This window comes from Rhincodon typus, chromosome 12 (genome assembly GCF_021869965.1).
Source record: "Rhincodon typus isolate 14 chromosome 12, sRhiTyp1.1, whole genome shotgun sequence".
NCBI lineage: Eukaryota > Metazoa > Chordata > Chondrichthyes > Orectolobiformes > Rhincodontidae > Rhincodon > Rhincodon typus.
This window is the reverse complement of record NC_063343.1, coordinates 53,946,180-53,968,956: the sequence shown is the minus strand read 5'-3', so window position 1 is coordinate 53,968,956 and position 22,777 is coordinate 53,946,180. Positions and strand designations below refer to the sequence as shown.

The window sequence follows — 22,777 nt, the reverse complement described above, 5'->3', positions numbered from 1 at the left end:
TCGGGCCTAGACCCTTCATCAGAAATCTAGGCCCGAAACGTCAGCCTCTCTGCTCCTATGATGCTGCTTGGCCTGCTGTGTTCATCCAGCCCTGCACCTTGTTGTCTCGGATTCTCCAGCATCTGCAGTTCCTACTATCTCTGTAGCATACCTCAGTCGTGCAGGCTTAAAGCTCTTGCATGGGCATTAGGAGTAGGTTGTTAAAAATAAAGGTGATAGACTAACAGAATTTGGTGAGGGTTAGGACACAAAACAGATTTTCAGTGAATTGTGAAGGGCTAAATATGGGGCCTTGTCAAGGTGAGCAATAAATTACAATTGACCAAGACATGGGTAAATATTTCCACGGCCATGGGAGTGATGAAGAAATAAAGATCAGTGGTGTTTTAGAAGTGCGATTGAGCAGTTTTTGTAATTGTAAATTCCTATTTCTTGAGATTAATTGTCCAAGCAAAAATTCACCAAAAAAGTTTGGAAAAAAACAGCAGGTTTAACAAGATATAAGAAGAAAGAAGACTGAGTAACATTGGGGGTACAAATTATTCATCAGTAAATGTAAGTGCACTAATATGCTCTCTTATCAACTTTTGCTGAACGAAGAGTGACAGTAACTTTATATACAAGCATTAGTAAATTAAATTTTATGAAGAAAAATGGAGGGAAATTAAGCTAATTTCCAATTAAATCTCCTTTCCTAGCCTGTTCATAAGAAATCTGAAATGGACAGCACTTGATTCTTCAAAGCTTCAAAAGTTGCCATTGCCTCACATAGGGTCTAGGCCCGAAACGTCAGCCTTCCTGCTCCTATGATGCTGCTTGGCCTGCTGTGTTCATCCAGCTCTACACCTTGTTATCTCTCTTGCCTCACATATGTTTGGTAGACAATTTTACTGCTAACTGTGCAGGTAGCATGTCAACACACTTGCATTCTCCCTTCTGGGGCATAGTGTAAGTGAATATTATCATATTACCATGCATACATTTTGATACTTTTTAAACTGTAGATGAGATGTACTAAGCAGTGACCAAACCAAGTCATAAATCTTGCTGACTGACACCCAGTCAGCTACTCCATTATGAGCCTAAAATCCTGCTTAATCAAAAATAATAAAATTGTAAAATCTACAGGGAGTGTTAGACTAATTATTTATAGGCAAAAATCTGTTGTAGTTTAATTAGACTGATGAGCTAAAAGTGAAGTATCTTGAGAAAAAAAAATGGGAATGTGGATTTTTTAATAGGTTTTGGAATATCTCAGGTATGCTATTTCCAGTCATGCAGTGAGTTATTTTATTTCTGATTTCCTTGGAGGCATTCTTCTCATTTAACAATCATTATGCAGCCAGTATTTTTAGCATGTTAGCTTCTCCCTAAGACAGCCTTTAGATAATGGGGCACTTCAGGAGTCCTGGCTAGTTGACAGCACAAGTCGATAGTAAATTAATCCCACCCTCGTGGCTTTCCTGCACAAGACACAACAGCCCAGCAGTGTAGAGTCTGCCTCAGACAGCAGGGAGTTCAGCTATGACCCAGTGGGCAGGCACAAGAAAAAGCTCTTCCTGTCCTTAGGCTACCCAGTAAGGTGTCAATGTGCTGTAAATTGGTCTATGTACTCAGCAGCCACCTGAGATTGATTTATTACTTGTGTGGCAGCATATTAGCTTTGACAATCACAAACATCTTTTAGCTATTGTGCAAATTTGACACTGTTCATAGCAGAAGGATTTGTATATCTATTTTTAATGTTCTGAGGCAATTACCTCATCAATGCATTGTGTGCATTTCTGTATAAACAGACTTCACAATGGCAGAGGGTGAAGGTTCAGTGAGAGTCTCCCATTCCCTTTTGAAAGGAAATGCTAACGTACATTTGTAAGAGGGCTGTTTTATGCAGTAACACACACAGAGGAGCATTCTCTCTAGCATTCCGTCAAAGATTTATCCTTTAACCAGCAACCTAAAATCAGATAATCTGGTTATCAACACATTGCAGTTCATGGGACCTTACTGTGCACAAATTAGATAACACATTTCCTACATTATAAGAGTGACTGCACTTCAAAAATATTTCATTGCCTGTAAAGTGCGTTGGGATGTCCTGAGGTCATGAAAGGTTCTGTTATAAATGCAGGTTCTCTATTTATTTTGTGTGTATGTCTTGTATGGGAGATGTATGATTTCAATAACTGCTGTACCATCAAATAATGGAGTATCAGTGCACTCCATCACCGACAGCACTTGTCACGCTGTCAAGAACTGACTTCTCTACAGCTTACCCAGTTTACTGAGTATCTGTGCTGAAGTTGGCATTGATGAATACAAAACCTTCACTATTACTCATTCAGTCAAGCAGGGGTAATTGTCTGATGCTGAGACTCACACACCCTTGAGAAATTGACCAATTCTATTTTATAAGCTCAAATACCTGCAAGAAACAGGAGAAAACAACTGGTCCATGCCATACTACCTCTAGCATTGAGCTATTGAGTTTGGTAGCTGTGAGTATTTAATATGTTTTGCATAATTGCTGCCACTCCTGACCTGTTTGGGAAAGCTTTTTCTGTATCTGTCAAATGCTTCCTGTTGAAGCATAAGGCTGAATCTTTCCAAACTTTGGATGTGTCATTTTTGGGGAGATTCCTGGAGGTTTTTCATTCCGTGGGCCATGCTGACTTTTCTTACACAATCTTCAACTGCTCAGCTCGTTGATTAAACATCCTGGCTCCACTGTGCCTTTCTCATTAAACTGTAGTCGCAGAGTCCGAAATACTTGCTGCTGCCGGAACCGTCCGCCTCTGATGCTGCCATCATCATATTTAACACCTAGCTGCACCCCACCTCAAACACTGCAATCCAGGAACTGCCATATAAAGCCTGTTGCTAGACCCCAGTTGCAAAGGCGATGGCTGAGAAAGGGAACTTGGCTCCCCAGTTTATTGACAAGACCTGGATACTCCTGCTGGACAATATGATAGAGAGCAATGCTGTCCTCTTTCCCTATGGCACCAGACTCTGTAAGCCGAGATAGCTATCTTGGTCAGTGAGGTATATCCAATGAGAAGAAATGCCCAGCAATGTAGAAAGGAGCTTTGCAAGGGTAAGTACCACCATCTTCTCTCTAGTACCTCACATTCAGTCTAACTCTGCTATTACATCGACCTCCCATGAAGGCTAATGGCCTATCACACTCCGTATCATATGTAGCACTTTCACGTAATGGCTTTCGCCCTCTCCATCCTCCCAAATTACAAATCCTTCCTGCCCTTTGTGTTTCCAACTATTTCAGTGGGGAAATCTCACTGCCTTTTCTGCTCTTACATCACCACTAACAGCTGTTTCACCCACTTACATCTCATTCAATTCCTCTTTTTGCCGGAGTGGTGCTGATTCGCAAAACCCTGTCCCCTCCCATACTGTAAGAAGTGTCACCCTTATATTTGAAGTTGCCCACCTTCACAGTCATCATCCCCTCTGCAACCCAGCACAACAGCTCCAGTCACCACATTTGAATTTCCCACTTTCCCCAGTATAGCATGGACTGCCTCTTGATAACCCCTGTTCCTGTACATTGCCTAAACCCACAAGACTGATCAAGACCAAAGCCCAGACTGAGATCACATAATGCCCTTGACTGAATGTGGTGGCACCCCCGACTGACCATTGTTCCCCATTCCCTAAGAGCTACTTCCCTCAGTCTTTCAGACATGGCCATTTGCTTAAAGCACATGCAATGTGTTTGTCATGGAACTGCAGGAACATGTTGTAGGTTTAACATTGATATAGGACAGTGCTGTACAGCAACATGCTTATCTACTTGATTGTGTAGTTCTGGCAACCATGACGTGCTGCCTGACTTTCAGTCTGTGCTGAAAAGCATAGCAAGGCAGAGATGCTGTCAGGCAATAAGTTTACTATGAAGCAACAATGTACTAAAAGGCTAGCCAAGGTAGAAATGCTGTGAGCATCCAAGTGCAAAGTGAGTGGGTGCTAAGAAGGCAAACTAACAGAGATGCATCCTGTACATAACTGTATATTCCTGTGCACAGAGTGATCAAGCTAAAGAGTTGGTGAGTTCCTAAGTGCAGCAGTGAGGTGTTGAGTGAATTTGTCCAAGATTGGCCATTATGCGACAGTAAGGCTTGTGTTTTGCCAGTACTGATTTTGGAGGATGAAGGGCAGAGGTGGTCACTGGCCAAGAAGCAGGCCATGAGATGTTGATGGATGAAGATGAACATGGAGGCACAGAGAGGTACTCGGTGATGTGCGTCTACCACGTAACTGCTCAGCCTTTCAAGTTGGGAACTGACACTACCTAGTTTCTTACCTGTGCCCCAGAGAATCACAAACTGCTCAGAAATGTTTGTTAGATTCTCATCTCGCTGATGAAATCTTCAGGTAAAAAGCAGACTTTTTTTCTTGACATTATGAATCTCACTGTTTTCATTCTCACCGTATTCTCCTGAATTTCTCACCGTTACTCACACTGCTCAAGGGCTCGGAGGATTCTGCCAGTGCACTGTGTGGAGAAAATTCCTCGTTATTTGCATATCATGTGCCATTGTTGTAAAAATGAAGTCCAAATATCTAATTTTGTGCATTGTACAGTGCTAGGCTATTTGATTTTAAGATCTACTGCATCAACTTGCAACTGAGAGGCTACACTAAAAATCAGAATATATACATCCATAAAGGTCAGTGTCCTAGTGTTGGCCAGAACTGCTCTTATCTCTAGAAGTTCAAGTTTGTTCACTTGCTGTCATTCATGCTGTCTGAGAATTTTCTAACCTTCAATGAAATCTCCAGCAATATTTCATAAAAACAGCTCATTGTAACAAAACCGCCAAAAGCAACAGAGGCTGCTTTATCAATCAAAATTTGGCATTGAACCACAAAAGGAGACAATAGGGCAGGAGACTTAAATGCCTAGTTAAAAAGATAGGTTTTAAGGAACATCTTAGAGGAGCTGTGACTGTTTGACAAGGGAATTCCAAAGCTCAGGGCACTGTTAGTTGAAGGCATGGCAACCACTGGTGAAGTGAGGAAGATTGGGAATGTGCAAAAGTCCAGAAATAGCAGAGTGCTGAGATTCTCCCGTCCTAAGATGGGAGAGGTCAATATTGAATCACTTAATTGTTCTGAAGAAGTAATGTTTATGTCACATTGGCTGCACCCACTCTCTGCTTTCACATACAATTTTTCAGTGCTGACAAGGAGTTCCATTCTCGCTTTTAGATGCAGCAGATGTATCTGTAACTGTTCCCCAAAATCTCAGTAATTACCCCTTGCTAAATTTAGTAGTCTGTACAGTACTGTGTACAGTTTTGGTCTCCTTACTTGAGAAAGCTGTACTGGCACTAGAAGGAGTGCAGAGGTGGTTCACTAGGTTGATTCCAGAGTTGACAGGAAAGGCTTATGAGGAGAAACTGAGTAGACTGAGACTATACTCATTTGAATTTATAAGAATAAGGGGGGATCGTATAGAAACGTGTAAAATTATGAAAGGAATAGATAAGATAGAAACAGGGAGATTGTTTTCACTGGCAGGTGAAACTAGAACCAGGGGGCATTGCCTCAAAATAACAGGGAGCAGGTTTAGGATTGAGTTGAAGAGGAACTTCTTCACCAAAAGGGTATATGAATCTGTGGAATTCCCTGCCCATTGAAGCAGTTGAAGCTACCTATATGAATGTTTTTAAGGCACAGATAGATAGATTTTTGAACAGTAAAGGAATTAAAGGTATGGTGAGCGGGTGAGTAAGTGGAGCTGAGTTCACAACAAAATCAGCCATGATCTTATTGAATGGCAGAGTAGGCTGGAGGGGCCAGATGGCCTACTCCTGCTCCTATTTCTTATGTTTTTATGTTTTTATGTTATACTTCTTACAATCATGCACTAAGACTTCTCGTTATCCAAGAACAGTGTCTTGTTTGTAACTACTTTATGGTAGTGTATTCTCTACCTCTGCACATGATAGGCCTGAAACAGCGAAAATAAGGGAAGATTGGTGGTAGGAAACCTCCTCAAACAACTTTTATCCAGTAGCACATATTTGTAGATTTGGGCAAACATCACAGGAATCCAAAGTGGTCACCTGGAAAAGTACTATAGTTGCAGATTTAGGAACGAGCAAGGTTATGATGGGTTTGCAAATCAGGATGAGAATTTTAAAATCAAGGCAAAAGGAGTATTGTTGCATCAAACTGTTTGTTGCAGTAAAATTCAGACTTTAGAAAATCTTTCTCATGCACATTGAGAAAGGAGGATTCAATGGTGTAATTGAAGATTTACCTCCTAGACCTTATTTGACCAAATGAAAACAACGCAAACGATCCAGTCAAATAAATTGTACTGACACTGAGAAGACTGTCTTTGCAGTGAAGAAGAACCTGAAGTTCCTTAAAATTCTTTCTCAAAGTGAGGTGAGAAGGGCCAATTAGGTGCAGCAGCTGCTTGGAAAACTTGTCATCTGTCTGACAGGCAGTGTCTATGAGGCTGACAAAAAGTCCTCTGTGGCAGGTTGAGAGGGGCCGTTAAACAATGTGTGAACAGGGTATGCAACAAAGATTCACCGTTCAAGAGGAGTGTTAACTAATGAGGAATGGAAATGTAAGTTTCACAGAGCAGAGCAGCTCATGCCTTATATTGCACAGCTTATGTAAGGTTGACCCAATCTCAGTTACTTTTGTCTCCAGAACACTGAGAATATTAAATATTTTGCATGTATACCTCTGACAACATCAGATGGAAGTTCACAGTGACACAGTGCAAACCAATTGGAGAGGCTCGCCACAAACAGTTAGAATTGTGTGGCATCCAATTTGCTGTTCCCAACTCTGAGAATAAAGCACATTTTTGGCTTGTGGTGATTTTTCGATCGGGATGTGATCATTGCCACTTGAGGTAAGAGTAAGCGACAGGTTTGGGATGGCTGTCGCAGTCCAGCTCAGTTTTATACAAAGGCAGATGCCATTTGCAGTGTCAGTTTGAAATCTGACAGACAGTCCTAGTGCACTTGAGGCCACTAATTACAGGGTTCGACAAAGCTTGATTAAAGCAGGATGATTGCTTGAATTTTAGTCAATGCAGAGTGGCAGATTGAGGTTCCAAGTCAGCCGTTACTTTAACCTGCTAAATAAACAGGAACTCTGCACAGACAGAGTACCATGTACCCTGTTGCACAAAAATGAAACAGAGAAGGTTACACAGTGAGGTGCCCTCAGCCTCTTGGATAAAATGAAGTCTGCACAGACAGATAGTAACCCTTACCTTGATAAAATATTGCAAACATAGAAGACCATTTAGCTCATGTTGCGTGTGCCTGCTCTTTGATGAAGCTATTAAATTAATCCTGTACTACCATCTCTGCTCCTCTGCAGATCTCCCCTTTCTAAGAATGGTGAGGCAATGGCTTTGTGTTATTATTGCGCGACTATTAATCCAGAAACCTGTGTAATGTTCTCGGGACCTGGGTTCAAATCCTGATGTGGAACATGGTAGAATTGGAATTCGATTTTAAAAAAATCTGGAATTAAGAATCTAGCGATGATCATGAAACTGTTGCCGATTGTCTGAAAAACTCATCTGGTTCACTAATGTCCTTTACTAAATGTCATTTCCTAACTCTTAGCTCTGGGGCAGCAACACCCACATCCAGTGAATGAAGCAAAAAATAAAATTCCTTTTGAAAGTTGTGTGAATATGCTTCCAACGCCCTTTCAGATATGGTAACCTGAGCTGAATTTAGACAAGAAGCAATAGCCTATTAACAGAAATGACTTATAAAGTCGTTAGAATATCAGATGGATTTCACTTTCCACATTGGATGTTTTATCATTCCGAATTCTTCCTTGCCTGTTTATCAACCTCATTGACAGGCTTGGCTTCCAGTCAGGTGTGAGTCCTTTGAAAGATGGCATATGATCAGTTATATTCAAGATGTCCAGTCCATGATCCTGTAGGGCAAGATATTCAAACATGAGATAAGGTGGGGGTTAATGTGTTGTGAAGCAGGGTGGGGTATGTGTGATATCATGAAGAAACCTGTTGCCCAACCCAAAGACCTTTGTATGCAGGGGAACTGGAGCTTGTGTGAGAGAATAAAAAAATGGAGAAGAAAACTTTGAGGACAAACTTGAAAGAAATATTAAGACAGACAACAAGAACTTCCTTAAATATATGCAAAATGAAGAGAGAGGCCAAAGTTAATTACAGAATGAAGCTGGTGAAAGAATACTGCAGAGTTGAATAAATACTTTGCCTCTCTCTTCACAGCGAAAGACACCAAGAAAATTCAAATTATTAAATAATCAAGGGCCAAAAGGAGGAGAGTAAATAAATACAGTAACTATCACAAGATAGATTTTTAATCAATAAGGGAATCAAAACGTATGGAGAAAAGGCAGGAAAGCGGAGTTGATAATTACTAGAACAGCCAATTTCTCATTGATTGGTAAAGCTGACTTGAAGGGCTGAATGGCCTAATTCAACTCCTATGTCTTATGGTCTTATGGTCGTTTGTGCTGTGGGAAGCAGAACCGATCCTCTTGATTCCCTGTGACGTTATCCTTGCCTCAATTCAACTGCTGAATTTCCCAAGGCCACTGCAAAGCACATAGAGCAGGTTAACTCATTTCATATTTTGTTGAGTAAATTTTCTCTTTTAAATACAGTTAGTGTGAAATTAATTATAATCCCCCTGACAGATTTCATTAAATGCCTTTGATAACAGTACTGAGTAATTGAAGTCCTGACCACACATTCCTTACATTTTTGCCCCTCAGAGCTTCGTTTTTTATTCCCATTCTTCACTTTTCCTTACCTTCCTGCCAGCTTGTACTTCCTGATTGAGTGCACATGAAACTAAAGATGCTGAGGATTATATCAAATTCCAGGCCAATTAAAATCAATATTCCTGTTACAATCTGATATGTTGTTCTTTAAATAAATATAACTTTTGGTTACCTGTACTTATTTCCCTAGTAATCTATAAACAGTTAGGTTTACAGTTGCATTTCAACCAAAGGCCTCTGTTGATGCAAAAAATGAGTAGTGGTTAAATCTTTCTAATTGATAACTTTTCAATTAGCATAAAATTTTCATCAAATTTTTCCCTCCTATCTGAAAGACGGCAACTTTGTCATTCAGGGCAATTCCAACAGCGCTAGGTTCTGTGAAAGTATAGATTGGGAGTGTCAGTAGCCTTTTTAATTAACTGCATTATAATCGGGTCCAATCATGTCAACAGAAGTAGCATGATTGTTGCTGAGAAAGAATCAGTACAGTAGCAGCAACCTTGGCCAAATATTTTTCTATCACAAATGCAGGCACTTTGACAAATTATAAAGCTTGTCTGAGATCTATTAATTTAGCCAATACTGCAGAACAGACCCAGAAGATAAACTAGCCTACATGTATTAGCTATTCACTGATGTAACCAGCTGAACATCAATGCGTGTCACTTATTTACTTTTGAAAAAAGCAGATCAGAGACATGTGTCAGCTGAATAACATTACCAGAATAAAAGAGATTAAATAGTTTAGATAAAAACCAAAAGAACTGCGGATGCTGTAAATCAGGAACAAAAACAAAGTTGCTGGAAAAGCTCAGCAGGTCTGGCAGCATCTGTGGAGGAGAAAACAGAGTTAACGTTTTGGGTCCGGTGACCCTTCCTCAGAGCAGATTAAATAGTTTAGGACTGCTTCCTATGCCTGCATGTCCCCAACTCAGCTTCCATCAAGTGTTATTTTCCAAAAAGTCTAAACAGAAGAAGATCTGGTAGTAGCAGCTAAGTCTTAAAAAAAAATACCTACCACTGATAGAAGAAGGTTTATCAACAACTTTTTGATCTAAACCCCATGCTACAGTTCCGAAGAAGGGTCACTGGACCTGAAACGTTAACTCGGTTTTTCTCCAAAAATGCTGCCAGACATGCTGAGTTTTCCATCAATTTCTGTTTTTATTTCTGATTTCCAGGATCCGTAGTTCTTTGAGATAGTAGGATAACAAGGTGTGGAGCTGGATGAACACAGCAGGCCAGGCAGCATCAGAGGAGCAGGAAAGCTGACGTTTCGGGTCTGGATCCTTCTTTAGAAAGCGTTTTTATTTGTTTCATGCTACAAGATGTGGACAACATCAACTTAAAGTGCCATAACATTAACTATAATGCTGTACTTCTAGGAGAATAAAGACAGCAATACTGTAAATTCTTAATCAGTGTTTATAAATACTGCTGCTCTTCAGATTTGAATGATGTAGTTCATCAACAGTGTGTGATTCCTCCTCTGAGGCCTGGATTTGAGTCTGGTAGAATTAAAGTCTCCTGATTCTGCAGCCTTTCAGGTGTTTAATTGTACGGAGTCTGAATAATTTGATGGCAGTGACTGCTAGTCCAGAACACAAAGCAGTCCCTTATTCAACAGAAACTACGCTGCCTCAATCAGAGAGATCAAAAGAATGTGAAAAGTGAAACCATTGTACGCCAATTCAACAGAAGCTGGTAACTGAGGTTACTGCAATCAGGTGTCAGCCATGGCTCAGTGATATATTTCTCAACCTTGGCCACAAAATGTTGATGATTCAGGATCTTCACTTTTGATCCCTGAGCACATAATCTAGGTTGACACCTCTGTGTAGTGCTGACATATAGCCACTGCAGTTCAAGTGTCCAGAATTATTTCACTTAAAGGGCTTAAAATGATCAGATATGGATGCATGCTACACTTCTGGATGAGATTTTAAAACAAGGCCCTGTTGGCATTCTCAGCTGGCTAAAACAAATCCCATGGCACTATCTGGAAGTTCTTCTGATGCATGGTCAGCATTTATCCCTAAACAGCATTAGAAAGAGATGATCTGGTCATGTATTTTGTTGTTTGTGAGAACTTGCAAACTGGCAGTTTTCTTTGCTAGGCTATAACATTGAGTCTACTTTTAATGTATTTAGTTGGCTGTAAAGTGCTTTGGGACATTCTGAGACTATGAAAGCATTATTTAGAGCCAAACCATTCATTTATCAATACAAGACAATCTTTACTATCGATTTAATCTGAGTGAAACTGAACTTGGAATTTGTGGAATCATAGAATAAATCCCTACCAACTCTTTGGAAGAACAATGCAGCCAGACAGATCTCTACCCTTTCCCCATTGTCTTCTGGCTTCTTTCCCTTTCAAGAGCACAGACCAATTCCATTTTACAAACCACCAATGAATCTGTCTACACCATTCTTTGAGGCAGTGCATTACAGATCATAACCACTTGGTGTGTAAAAAAGGTTTTTTTTTTGTTCTTTTGCCAATCATCTTAAATTTGTGTTTTCTGGTTTCATGTATGAACAGCAATGGAACATTTGTCTCTATTGACTCTGTTTAGAGCTGTGATGATTTTGAACATCTCCATTAAATCTCTTCTCAACCACTTCTTGAAGGAAAACAGACACAACTTCACCAATGTAACCATGCAACTGACTTCCCTCATTACTAAAAACATTCACTGTATTGTACATCTTTTCTGCACCGACTATAAAATTATATTCTTCATCAGGTGCAGTGCCCAGAATTGGACACAGTACTTCAGTTGAGGCCAAACTAGAGTCTTATGAAGATTTTTCACATCTTGTGTAATTTTTAAACCATATTCTCAACCTGCTTTCCGACCCTTCACCGACTCGTGCAGATGTTCTATGAATCCCCAAAATATTCTCTTTCTGCATCTCCATGAGAATTGCACCCGTTATGTTAAGCAACCTCACCTCTTTCTTCTTACCAAAATACATCATCTCACTTTTCACTGCAGCAACATATATCAGCCATATTTCCATCCATCCGTCCATTCCACAGTCTGCCTACATCTTCTTAAAGTCTATCACCATCCTCCTCATTGTTAAATCCAGTGAGATGCTGAGGTTTCATTCAGCACATTCTCCCTGTGTCTGTGTGGGTTTCCTGCGGGTGCTCTGGCTCTCCCCCTCCACAGTTCAAAGATGTGCAGATTAGGTGGATTGGCCATGCTAAATTGCCAATAGTGTCCAAGGATGCGCAGGCTAAGTGGTTTAGCCATGGTAAAAGCAGCGTTGTAGGGATAGCGTGGGGGGTGTTGTGTTTAGGAGGGTTGCTCTTCGGAGGGTCAGCGTGGACTCAATGAGCTGAATGGCCTCCTTCTACACTGCAAGGATTCTATGGATTTTATGATATAGGTTCATTATTCACAGCCCACAACAGCTACCTTTGTAGCTAGGGGCAGAGCTACATATGTTGAATTAGAGGGAGTGACAACAGCAATTTTGCAATCTGAAAGAGATAGAAGTTATATAAGAAACAAAATTTAGGATGGGGAAAAGTGATACATTCCGCTGTCATCTCCTTAATGGTTGCACTAATATGTGTTGCTTTTCAAATTAACACTGCCCCTTCAGCGATTGGCATTGACTTATGGGCAGTTTTGTGCTGTTCACAGAATCTAAATGGCTTTCCAAACTCACTTAGATTAGAATCTCCCAGCCAGTACAAGAAGGCTGGGTTTGACTTTATCTCAGAAGTAAACCACGTGCCACTCAGATCTTGATGCCACTGCATTTTATTTGATATCCAAGGATTTGGGACACCAATGTCAATTAAAATCCTAGCTTTTTACATTTTAACAGGGGATAACATTAGAAATGCAATACGTGCAGTTCATTCCAGTTGGTTTGTGAATAATTTCTGAACATGTATCTTTCCATGGCTTTGGTGTCTAACCTGACTGTAGTGCAGTCTCCCTAATTTGACCTCTGTTTCAAGGGCATGTGTGCAAAATTAATAAATACCACAGTTCTGCTGGCAGTCACAGGGGTCTGGCAAAAAGGCTGTTGAAGCTGTCATTCCCACAGGGAGTCTTGGCTTCTATTCAGTTTTAACGTAACCTTCTCTGGATCCTCAGGTGCCCTTGAGCACCCTACTTGTAAATTCTTTGACAGCTAGGAGCTCCTGTAATTTTTCAGAGATCACAGTCTAGTGGGAGCATGTGACTGTTAGAACTCTATGAATTTTAAACCTGGGTAGCTACAAATTCAGTCTTTCACAGTGACAAATTGGAAGTAAAGGAATCACATATTCCATAACATTATTTGATTTTTCATTGATTTCCAGTTATTTTTAATAGGTTTCCTTTAATGCGGAATAACGAAAATGATTTTTATATAAATATGTAGATCTCCACTTGTTTCCATGGTTTGAAGGGGGATTATTAGGTGTTCTTTCCATTTACATGCCTTGTTTGACTGAACTGCAATTCGAGTCTAAAGCAAATAGTGATTGAAGTGAATGATGGGGACTGACTGCCTCTGGCAGCATTTGCTAATCCGTTAGGCTAGGATCTGTAACCTTTATGGCAGTCACAAGCCTGGACGTCAGTCATTGCTGTTTGCTTCAAGCTGTGAAACTGTTTGTCTCTGTTTTTCGCTCTTGCCTGCAATTTCTGCCCCCCTGCTTACCTTCACTCTCCTTCCACATTTGTAATTGTCTCCCTGCATCTTGCTTAGCTCTTGTGGTATTTATAGGGAATAGTAAGTGGCTGGACATTTTTTCTTGCAATCTCATTCCTTTTTTTGTGGCATATTTTGTCCCTTTTGCAGATCTTCTAAAACAAACTTCAGTGATTATTCATTTTCAGTACAGCAAATGTAAGGAAAAAAAAAAGTGTTGCCATTACCTAGGCATGGTTCTGCCATTTTCAGTATTCTAAAAAGAGTGAATGTGTACCACTTGTATAATGCCATCATGCTTGACATGCAGACTGAGTATTTAATACTTTTGTTCCTATTTAGAAGTCATTCATTAATATTCTAATTGAAGCCAGAAAGGACTTCTTCCATTTGTTGTAGCAACTTAAACTTGACTCTGATGGAAACATTTTTGTATCACTCTGGTAATTCCCAACATATCTCCTGTTCCAATGGGACAAGTGCCAGCAAATTTTGGAATTCATCAAATTTTATTTCAACCCAATTATTTCTCCACACTCTACCCCTTAACCCTCCTCCAATATCATTTCCCAGCAGAGAGGATTGCCAGGCAAATTGCCCTTAGCCTCCGCGAGTCTGAAAAGAAGTCTTAGTGAGTTTTCCAAGAAAAATACTGTTGGATTGCCTTCTGATGGCCACTCAGTACAGTGAGTTGAGTATCTTCCATTATGTAGAAGTGTATCTTGGTCCATGGCCTGATTCAGAGCTAGAATTCACTGCTCCTTTGGAGGGGATTTAGGAGGCATGCATTAAACAGCTCTCATCCCGATGTTGTAAAGTGCTTTTTTCAGCTCTCATGAGCAACCTTTAACAAGCTTTATTAATAAAACAATTCAAAGGCTTGGGAAGAGAGAACATACTTCTGCAACCTTATGACCCAGGCTCCAGTTCCATATGATCTGATATCACAGTGACATAGCTTCTTTCACACATGCTCAGTTGCTATTCTTCAAGTAAAGATATAGTTAACCCTTTACATCATATTCAATCTATACAGTGCTCTCACTGAATTTGTGTTTTATAAAACTATCCTGCCAGTTTAGAATATATACCCTGACTGGGTTATGTAAGTGATTTATTACACAATTTTAGATTTTGCATGACCTACTGTATGTCCAAAGGGGAAATGGTGCTAAGAAATCAGGAGACAAACTATCTTTATTCAGGTGCTGTAACCCAACTGAGAAGCTAGGAAAATAATTCAGATCACCACCACAGCTCTCTGTGCCCTCATAAATCAATTCCCGTGTTACAGTGAAGACACTTACATAGCCTGTGACACCAAGATGGGGTGCCTAACAGCAAAGAATGCATTTTTAGCTGGTGTTAACCTATTGAGACTCACAAATACAGGATACTAAGTCCCAGATGTAGTAAAGAGTCTGCTTATAATGTGCACTGTATATAAATCATTTCCTATTTTCTCACACTAGCTATCAAGTTGGCTCAAAGCTACCTTTATATCTTTTTTTGCAGGTTTCTGTGAATTTAAAATTTTCCAAATACACGAGTGCAGTTTGGTAACAACTGTCAAACAATTCCCTTGCGAAGGATGGATGTCAAAGACCGCAGACACCGCTCCTTGACACGAGGCCGGTGTGTGAAGGAGTGCCGGTACACAAGTTCCTCGCTGGACAGCGAAGAGTGCAGGGTGCCTACACAGAAGTCCTATAGCTCAACTGAAACTCTGAAAGCATACGATCATGATGCTAGACTGCATTATGGGAGTCGTGTCACAGAGTTGGTTCACAGGGAATCAGATGAATTCTCCAGACAAGGTAAAGGTGGTTGAGTTTTCTTTCTTATATTACAATTGAAGAAAAATTAAATATCAAAGAAACGCGAAGTATTATGTAGTTGTCAAAAGTTCATCCCTCAAAAGATCCTTGATTCATTGTATACCCAGACTTTTATTTTACTCGTTCAAGGAAACATCATAGCGTCAATGTTGAAGTTTGCAGTCCATTCAAGTTTCAGCTTACACAATGTGAATGATAATGATGGAAACCAGGAATGAATCTCTCAAGGAAGACGTCCCATTTATGGGAGAAAGTCTCACTTGGATGTTCACTGTCATGATATGAGTTGTTCCTCATGTTCCACTTGTGGAGCAAGTGGCAACACCTATCCTGGCCTGTCCTCAGGCAGTTGAGGGTTCTCCAGATTTCTCATAGAAGGTTGAAACCTCACCACTTGGGTTAGTTTCCAGTGTGCGGTTACTGATGTTTGCAATCAACCAGTAGAGGTCAAATGGTTGTCAGTTTGTAAGGCATGGACTCTGTTCCAGTAGGGGCTATTGGATTTCAGATGAGTATGTGAGTATTATCGCAGTCCTGTGTCAATGGCGGTGCTTCTTTTGCTGTCAGCCAGCAGTGTACTTTGAGGAGGATATTTACCCTGCAGACCTTAAGAGTTCAATATCTGCTTACATGAAATGCACTTGAGTTATGTTGATCAGAACATCCCAAATATTAGCCTTGTGACTTCTCTGAGGTAGATATCTATCGTGTTTGCCTGGTGGATCCTGAGACAGTTTAAGCAGCAGTACTTAGCTTTTGGATAGAACAAGCAAGTGAAGCAGACTGAAATTTAATGAGAATCTTAGAAAGACGGTGAGCTGAAATAAGTATTACACTACACGATAGGCAAAAGGATTCCTCAGATAACTGGCAAATGTTTTCATTTTTATATCCATCTATTATGTGATATTTATATCATTCATTATAGAGGTGGCAGGCTGCTCAGTCCCCCAGAAGGGGGGAGTGTGGAACTTCTGCTTGACTGAACGGAAGATCCACCCTTATGAGCTGCTGGCCATTCAGAACCTGGTGGGGGCAGCTGAGACTCAAAGCTGGCCCACAAATGTCATCAGTGGATCCTGGAACCAGGTAAGTCTCTCGTTTTTAAGGTGTTGAAGACAAAAGAGGGCTGTGTAACGTGGAACCAGCTGAGGAGGGTGAGAAGGAGGATGCTGGAGACCAACTGAAGAGGACTGAAGTTCGGAGAGATATCTTGGAGGGTTCAAGTTAACACATAGGGTATACCCCCTTCCCTCTGAACACTGAACCTCCTCCCTTGCTTCACACCTTTTTACAATGTGTGACATAAATAATGGCCTTTCCACTCACATCCAGCTGCCTGGGACAATCCCGTCGAAGCTTCGGTAATGTAACTTTCCTGTTAACTGACTTGGTAACAAGAATCATTGACTGTTAATCACTGACAATTTTGGTGCCAGCCCACGTACCCTATTATGGTTATAGCAGCTCATTGATAGCAGGGAGGATGTTGGGTGTGAAAACACAAAGCCAGTGGGGATGGGGGCGTATGGGTGTATAAAATTCCAGTGCCAAAATGGTCAGGACCTATCAGTGAATTGTTGAGCATTGAGAATGAAACCGTGAGACCTGTGAGCTTCTTCGAAGTCTTTTCCATTGACAGGAGTACAGTGGGCCAAAATATACAGCCAGAAGTCGTCCCCATTGTTGAACAGTTTCAATTATTTACGTAAAGTAGAGCCCATGCCAGTTGGATGGATGCCTGAACGAGGATAATAATTTAAGAGCTATATCTTGCTCTTCTATTGGTAATAACACATCATTAACAATCCAGCATTTTACTCAAAGTACATGCTTGCTTAGTAAGCAAGTATTAGGAGAGAGCCAATCAGCCCCCGGAGCCTTCACCTTGCAAGTATATGTTCTGTGGCCTTAAAGTTAGAAGAAGCAGATTTTTCTTTTCTCTGGACATTAGTCTCACCAGTTTGATGAGAAGACAAATAAAAATGTCAACCATTGAACGTATACAAACCTTGAGCTGCTTGAGTAACTGCAGCCTGACTTCAGGAGATAACCATTGTGTCCAATTGATTCAAGCAGACCAGGTTTGGATTCTCAAAGCAGCGTTAGGAATCTCGACACCCAGATAATTTCCAGCTCCCAGCCATGTGCTGCATCTTTAAATGCAAATACCTAATTGAGCAAGAGGTGAACTTGGCACCAAATTAGTAGCCAGGAGCTGGAACTATACAGCATGATTCATGATGGAACCTGTTGCTGCTTTACAGAAAAGGAGAGGCACACCAGCAGAGGGCCAGCAGTTGGAAATATGCCCTAAGTGCCCATTGAAAGGTATTGCACCCAACACTGTAAGAAAACCCTTCAGCCCCAGTAATTTTTGATCAAAAGGGGAGGCACGGTGGCTCAGTGGTTAGCACTGTTGCCTCACAGCGCCAGGGACCTGGGTTCGATTCCACCCTCGGGCGACTTTCTGTGTGGAGTTTGCACATCCTCCCTGTGTCTGTGTGGGTTTCCTCCAGATGCTCCGGTTTCCTCCCACAGTCCAAAGATATGCAGGCTAGGTGGATTGGCCATAGCTAAATTTCCTGTAGTGCTCAGGGATGGGTAGCTTAGGTGGGTTATAAGGGGATGGGTCTGGGTGGGATGCTCCAAGGGTCGGTGTGGACTTGTTGGGCCGAAGGGCCTGTTTCCACACTGTGGGAATTCTATGATTCTATGAAAAGAAAGAAGTCATGTAACTGCATTGAACCTGATCTCTCTTCATGAAAGTTCACCAGACCATTTGGTTCTCAGGTGATTTAGGATTTGAACATAGCCTCCTGCCCCTTCCCAACCTGTTGGTAAGCTCCTCAAGTTGCTTAACAGGCTGTTATTTGGTCATGAGTGGGTTGCTGACTTGCTTCCTCCCCCCAACCCAATCCTATGTGACAGCCCTTGCTTTAAAAATTCCAGTGCACCCTGGAAATCTTGGGACATTGGCTGGATTTTCATCTTTGAGGAGGAAAGCCAGAGTCAGAAACCTGCATAGCTCAGCCTCCCTTGGGTGAAATTTCCTGCAAAAGTCAAATTTTCACTGCAGTGAAGAATGTTTGTAGGCAGCGAAGCAGTCTCATTATGTGTTATACAGTCCATTAGACTGTTTAAACAGTCTAGGGTGCATTGATTTTGGACAGTAGATAAATGGGCATGGAAATGATGTTGATTGGAATGGAGGAAATGTGGTTGTAGAGAGGGAGGGCTATGTAGGGGCATGGGTTATGGGCAGGGGCCATAGATTTCTAGGGGGTCTGTGTAGTACGTTTTGAACTCACCATTCAAAGGTTCTGTTATCCAGAATCTGGTTCACACCACCTCTGCTGTGAACAACACTTTAAAGCGCTAGCCTGACTCCATAAAGTTAGTGAAGGACCAGAACATGTCTATTCCTCCAAGAAGTTGGCCAGGTTAGGGGTGCAGGTTGTAGGGCCTCAAGCCAAACTAGCTCGGAGCCTAAAATGCTATTGTTGAAAATCGTAGACTGTAGGAATGGAGTCAGGAACAACATTCCCTCTAAGAGATACAGCTATGTGGGCATACAGCTGTTCCGAGGACGCTGTGAAGTTCAGAAACGTTTGTAATGGGACAAACTTGACTTTTGTGTGGGGTTCTCTGAGCGATACTTTTCTGCATAATGCAAGATGTGGTAAACAGAACACAACGTTTTTTGAGATATCAAGATGTAGAGTCGGATGAACACAGCAGGCTAAGCAGCATCAGAGGAGGAGGAAAGCTGACGTTTCGGGTCTGGACCCTTCTTCATTTTTTTGAGTTATGTTTCAGCCTCTTCCCACTATTTGTTTACTTAAGTACAGGACATACGTATGGGATATCAAATGAAATAGGGAGATTTCTATAGTTATGTGATGTCAGATCAGGTAAATACATAGCTTTAATGGTTTCAGCCAGCTTTGCCTTTGGGAGTTCTGTATGCTAATTCTACTGTGAAAATGTTGATATACGATGAGCATGTGACTGGCTTCAAGCAATTAGAATCAGTTATCATATTCAACAAGAAATGCCTAAAAGTGGTGTCTTTGTTCAATATTGCCATTGTTCATAAGGTCAACTGAGTCAAAAATTGTTTCATGGCTAAAGTAGCTCATTTGAAATTTTAGCCATTCAAATTGGGAGGCAATGAGACAGATAATTTTGAGAAATATGTGCAGAAAATGGCAACACCTAAACGTTAAACATCACTACGCATGAAATACAAGATCTGTTAACTATGTCTGTCAGTTACTTCAAAGAAATGGTGATAATATAAAAGACATCTCGGGGCATAAATCACAGCTCTAGATGTGAAGCTTTGGTTGTAGTGAGAGATCTGAACTGCATGGATAAACTGAAATTCATGTCATCTGTGTGTAACTTAAAAGTTCAGCAAGAAATTAAACTGATTCTTTATGAGTGATATTGTTTATTATTATTAAGCCGTGAAAGAAAATGCTCTGAAAAAGGCTGGGTTGATGGACTTTCTTTTGCATTTTAAACTCTACTGTTTAAATTTTTATTGCTTTTAAAGTGCAATTTCAGTTCAGAGAGATTATGTCAGCTCAGAAAAATGTCTTTTATTCACATGTGCAAGACAAAAATATTGGACAAAGCCCAAACTGTAATCCAAGATATAAAGTTACACATTCTGTAGGCCTCTTAGCTAGTATGGTTGGTGCCCAGAAACTGAATGCTAACTTTGTAAGTTTTATGGATTTGTTCATACGCAAGCTGTCTGATTTTTATAAGATGATCAATGTATGATCATAACTTTTGTTGTTCCTTTTCAACTAATTTTTTGTGGATCTCAGAAGCAACAAAATAGAAAAACCTTGTGTTTGGAGTTATCTCGTAAATAAATATGAGGACATATCAAGTTCTGACAGTTAAGTTTGCAGGATAGATAGGAATAGTGAGATTCCTGGCTCATTGCGACTTCCTGCAGCTTGTTTAATTGCCTTAGTGTGTTGGAGAAAAATTTCCCCAGAGTTTTTGCTAAATTGTTCCTACATTTTTGCCTTTCCCTGGAGATTGTGTAACTAGGGAGTTTGTGGTAGTCAGGTCAGTGGTGTTCATAGCTGTGTTTTGGCTAGGTAGGGAGGGTGTATGGATTGAACAATATTTCTTTTGGAGTATGTTGAATAAATTGCTACAATGTGAATAATTCTAATATACTTGGCTCGTGACAGATTAATTTTCATTTCTGCCCTCCCATTTAATGGTAAAGTGTATACTCTCCCTCCCTAGCCTCTCTTCTCCTCTTGACAGATCCTAGTTTCTCTAAGAAAGCTCATGTAGGGTCCTTACATTTGGGGATTTCACAATAACCCACTGGGAAGCAGAAGATCAACGTTGGACTGAGTAATTCATTAGTCTTTGGATCCATTTCCTGCCCATGAGGATACTATCGGCATTACTATCTGTTCTCGTCCAATAACAAGGTCGGGATTGGAAACACACTGTGAAAGAATGATGGGTGCAGCTCCTCTGAGGCAGTCTCCACTAACAGCAACATTTAAAATCCACCTCTTGCTGCAATGTAGAACAGTCCATCTTCCATATAGCTGCGTTAAACAGCATCAAGGAGTTGGCTATTATTTTCATCTCACAGTCTGATCTCTGCAAAATGATTTGAATATCTGTTTCAAAAATGCTTCTAAACCATTCTTCAATTGGGAAACCATCTGCAATCTAATTAGGCCAGCAATCTTAGAAAACATCTTGCAAACCCAAGAGAGCAACATGACCTAACATTCTTCAATTTGAATCTTTCCTTTGTGTTGTTCAACTTTCATGTTGCTTTGTTTAGTTTGTTTTGACAGTTTTCTCCGCAGCTGCGATTCACAAGTAAAACTTCTCTGATATTTAATTGAAATTTTCCAGCCCACTCGGGCCAGGCTGGAAGAGAGGGTGGCAACCCCAACATCTTCCACCACTGTGCCAATCTGAAAGCAGCTGGCATGGAAGCTCTTGGAGACCAATTGTGTCATGTAAGTGGCCAGTGAATGGCATCTTTTCATCTCTTCTAGTGTTTTACCAACAGCTACAAGTTAAATTGGAAGACCGCCAGGTAAAGCAAGGGAACCTCCCAGCAGGCTTTGTCAAGGTTGCCTCCCATTATCAGAATTGTCTGGTTCATGGAGGGTACCCCAAAAGCAATAGCTGCCCCCAAAGGAATGTCACCCCCTGCCCTTAGAGAAGATCATCACCCCGCCACCTGCCACAGCTACAGACCTCTCTTAGTTGACATGGCCTTCGATGCAAGCTCAATTTTAACATGCAGACCCATGAGTGGTTGCTGTTCCTGAGTAGGGATGACAACCGTACCCAATTATGTTCCAACATCTTGGAGCCAGACTCCAACATGAGTTGTAAGAGACTATCAGGCATTCAGAGATGAAAGGTCATCTCTACTTGAAACTTTAATCTGTTTCTTTCCACAGATTGTCCCGAACCTGCTAAGCTTTTGCAGCACCTTATGTGTTTATTATGTAACATTTGGATGTTTGTTTCTGGACTGCACTACTACATGGACAAACAATTTCATGTACATGAATGCTGGACATAATTTTTTTTATAAAATGATAAATATCCTTATGCAAATCACTAAAAATGAAAGGAACCAACAGTTGCATTTATAGTGCTTTTCACAATCTCAAGCTTTACAGCCAGCTGTGTGCATGTTTTGAAGTATAGTCAATTTTTTAAAGAATGAAACATTGCATCCAATTTGCATTTAGTAATATCTCACAAACATCATTGTGATAGGAACCAGGCAATTTATTTTAGTGATGTTAGTTGAGGGAACATGTTAGCCAGGGCACCAGGGTAACTCTGCAGATCTTCGAAACAGTATCATATGACCTGAGAATGCAGAACAAACTATGGCTTTCCATCTCATTTGAAGGATGCCGCCTCTCAATACTGCGCCATGTGTCAGGTCTGGAGTGGTCCTCGAATTTGCAACGTTGATGCAAGAATCCTACCCACTGAGCAGTGGTTGAAGATGGTATAACGATGCAGGATTTGGAGAAATCCTTGATATAATTTTCGGGTCACAGGATTGCAGCAGCACCAAGTTATTGTATTAATGTCATCTGACTTGGAAATCCTGGTGACCTCTCAGCACCCTTATTAGTTACCATGTTTACTCATAAATACACTGGTAGAGACGTCATGGGAAGCTGTTTTTGCTCCATGCTAATATTGTGCCTGGTAGTATCTAAAGTGAACAAGATTATTAATGTCACAGAAGTCTGTTGGCAATCAATTGCAGTGCCTGTGAAGAAGGGCAGTGGACCATGAAAAAGAGTGCTAACTGTCATATTTAAATATGTAATAATTGAAGTCACACTCAGCATAGACATTAACACCCGTTCAGATTTTCACTGCAGTTTTCCATAAGCGTTTTAGAATAGAAAACCAGAAACCATGAAATGGCAACAATG

At 40.8% G+C, this 22,777-nt stretch overlaps 1 protein-coding gene across 2 annotated transcripts in view; it reads left to right on the top strand.

The window, feature by feature from the left end:
- The first annotated feature begins 15,052 nt into the window (after positions 1-15,052).
- Positions 15,053-22,777, top strand: part of LOC109917230 (teneurin-2-like) — a 766,679-nt gene continuing 758,954 nt past the window's right edge. For both annotated transcript variants that reach the window (XM_048603631.1, XM_048603632.1), the window contains exon 1: positions 15,053-15,278. In XM_048603631.1, coding sequence (XP_048459588.1) covers positions 15,053-15,278 — 226 coding nt within the window. The remainder of the gene's footprint in view (positions 15,279-22,777) is intronic.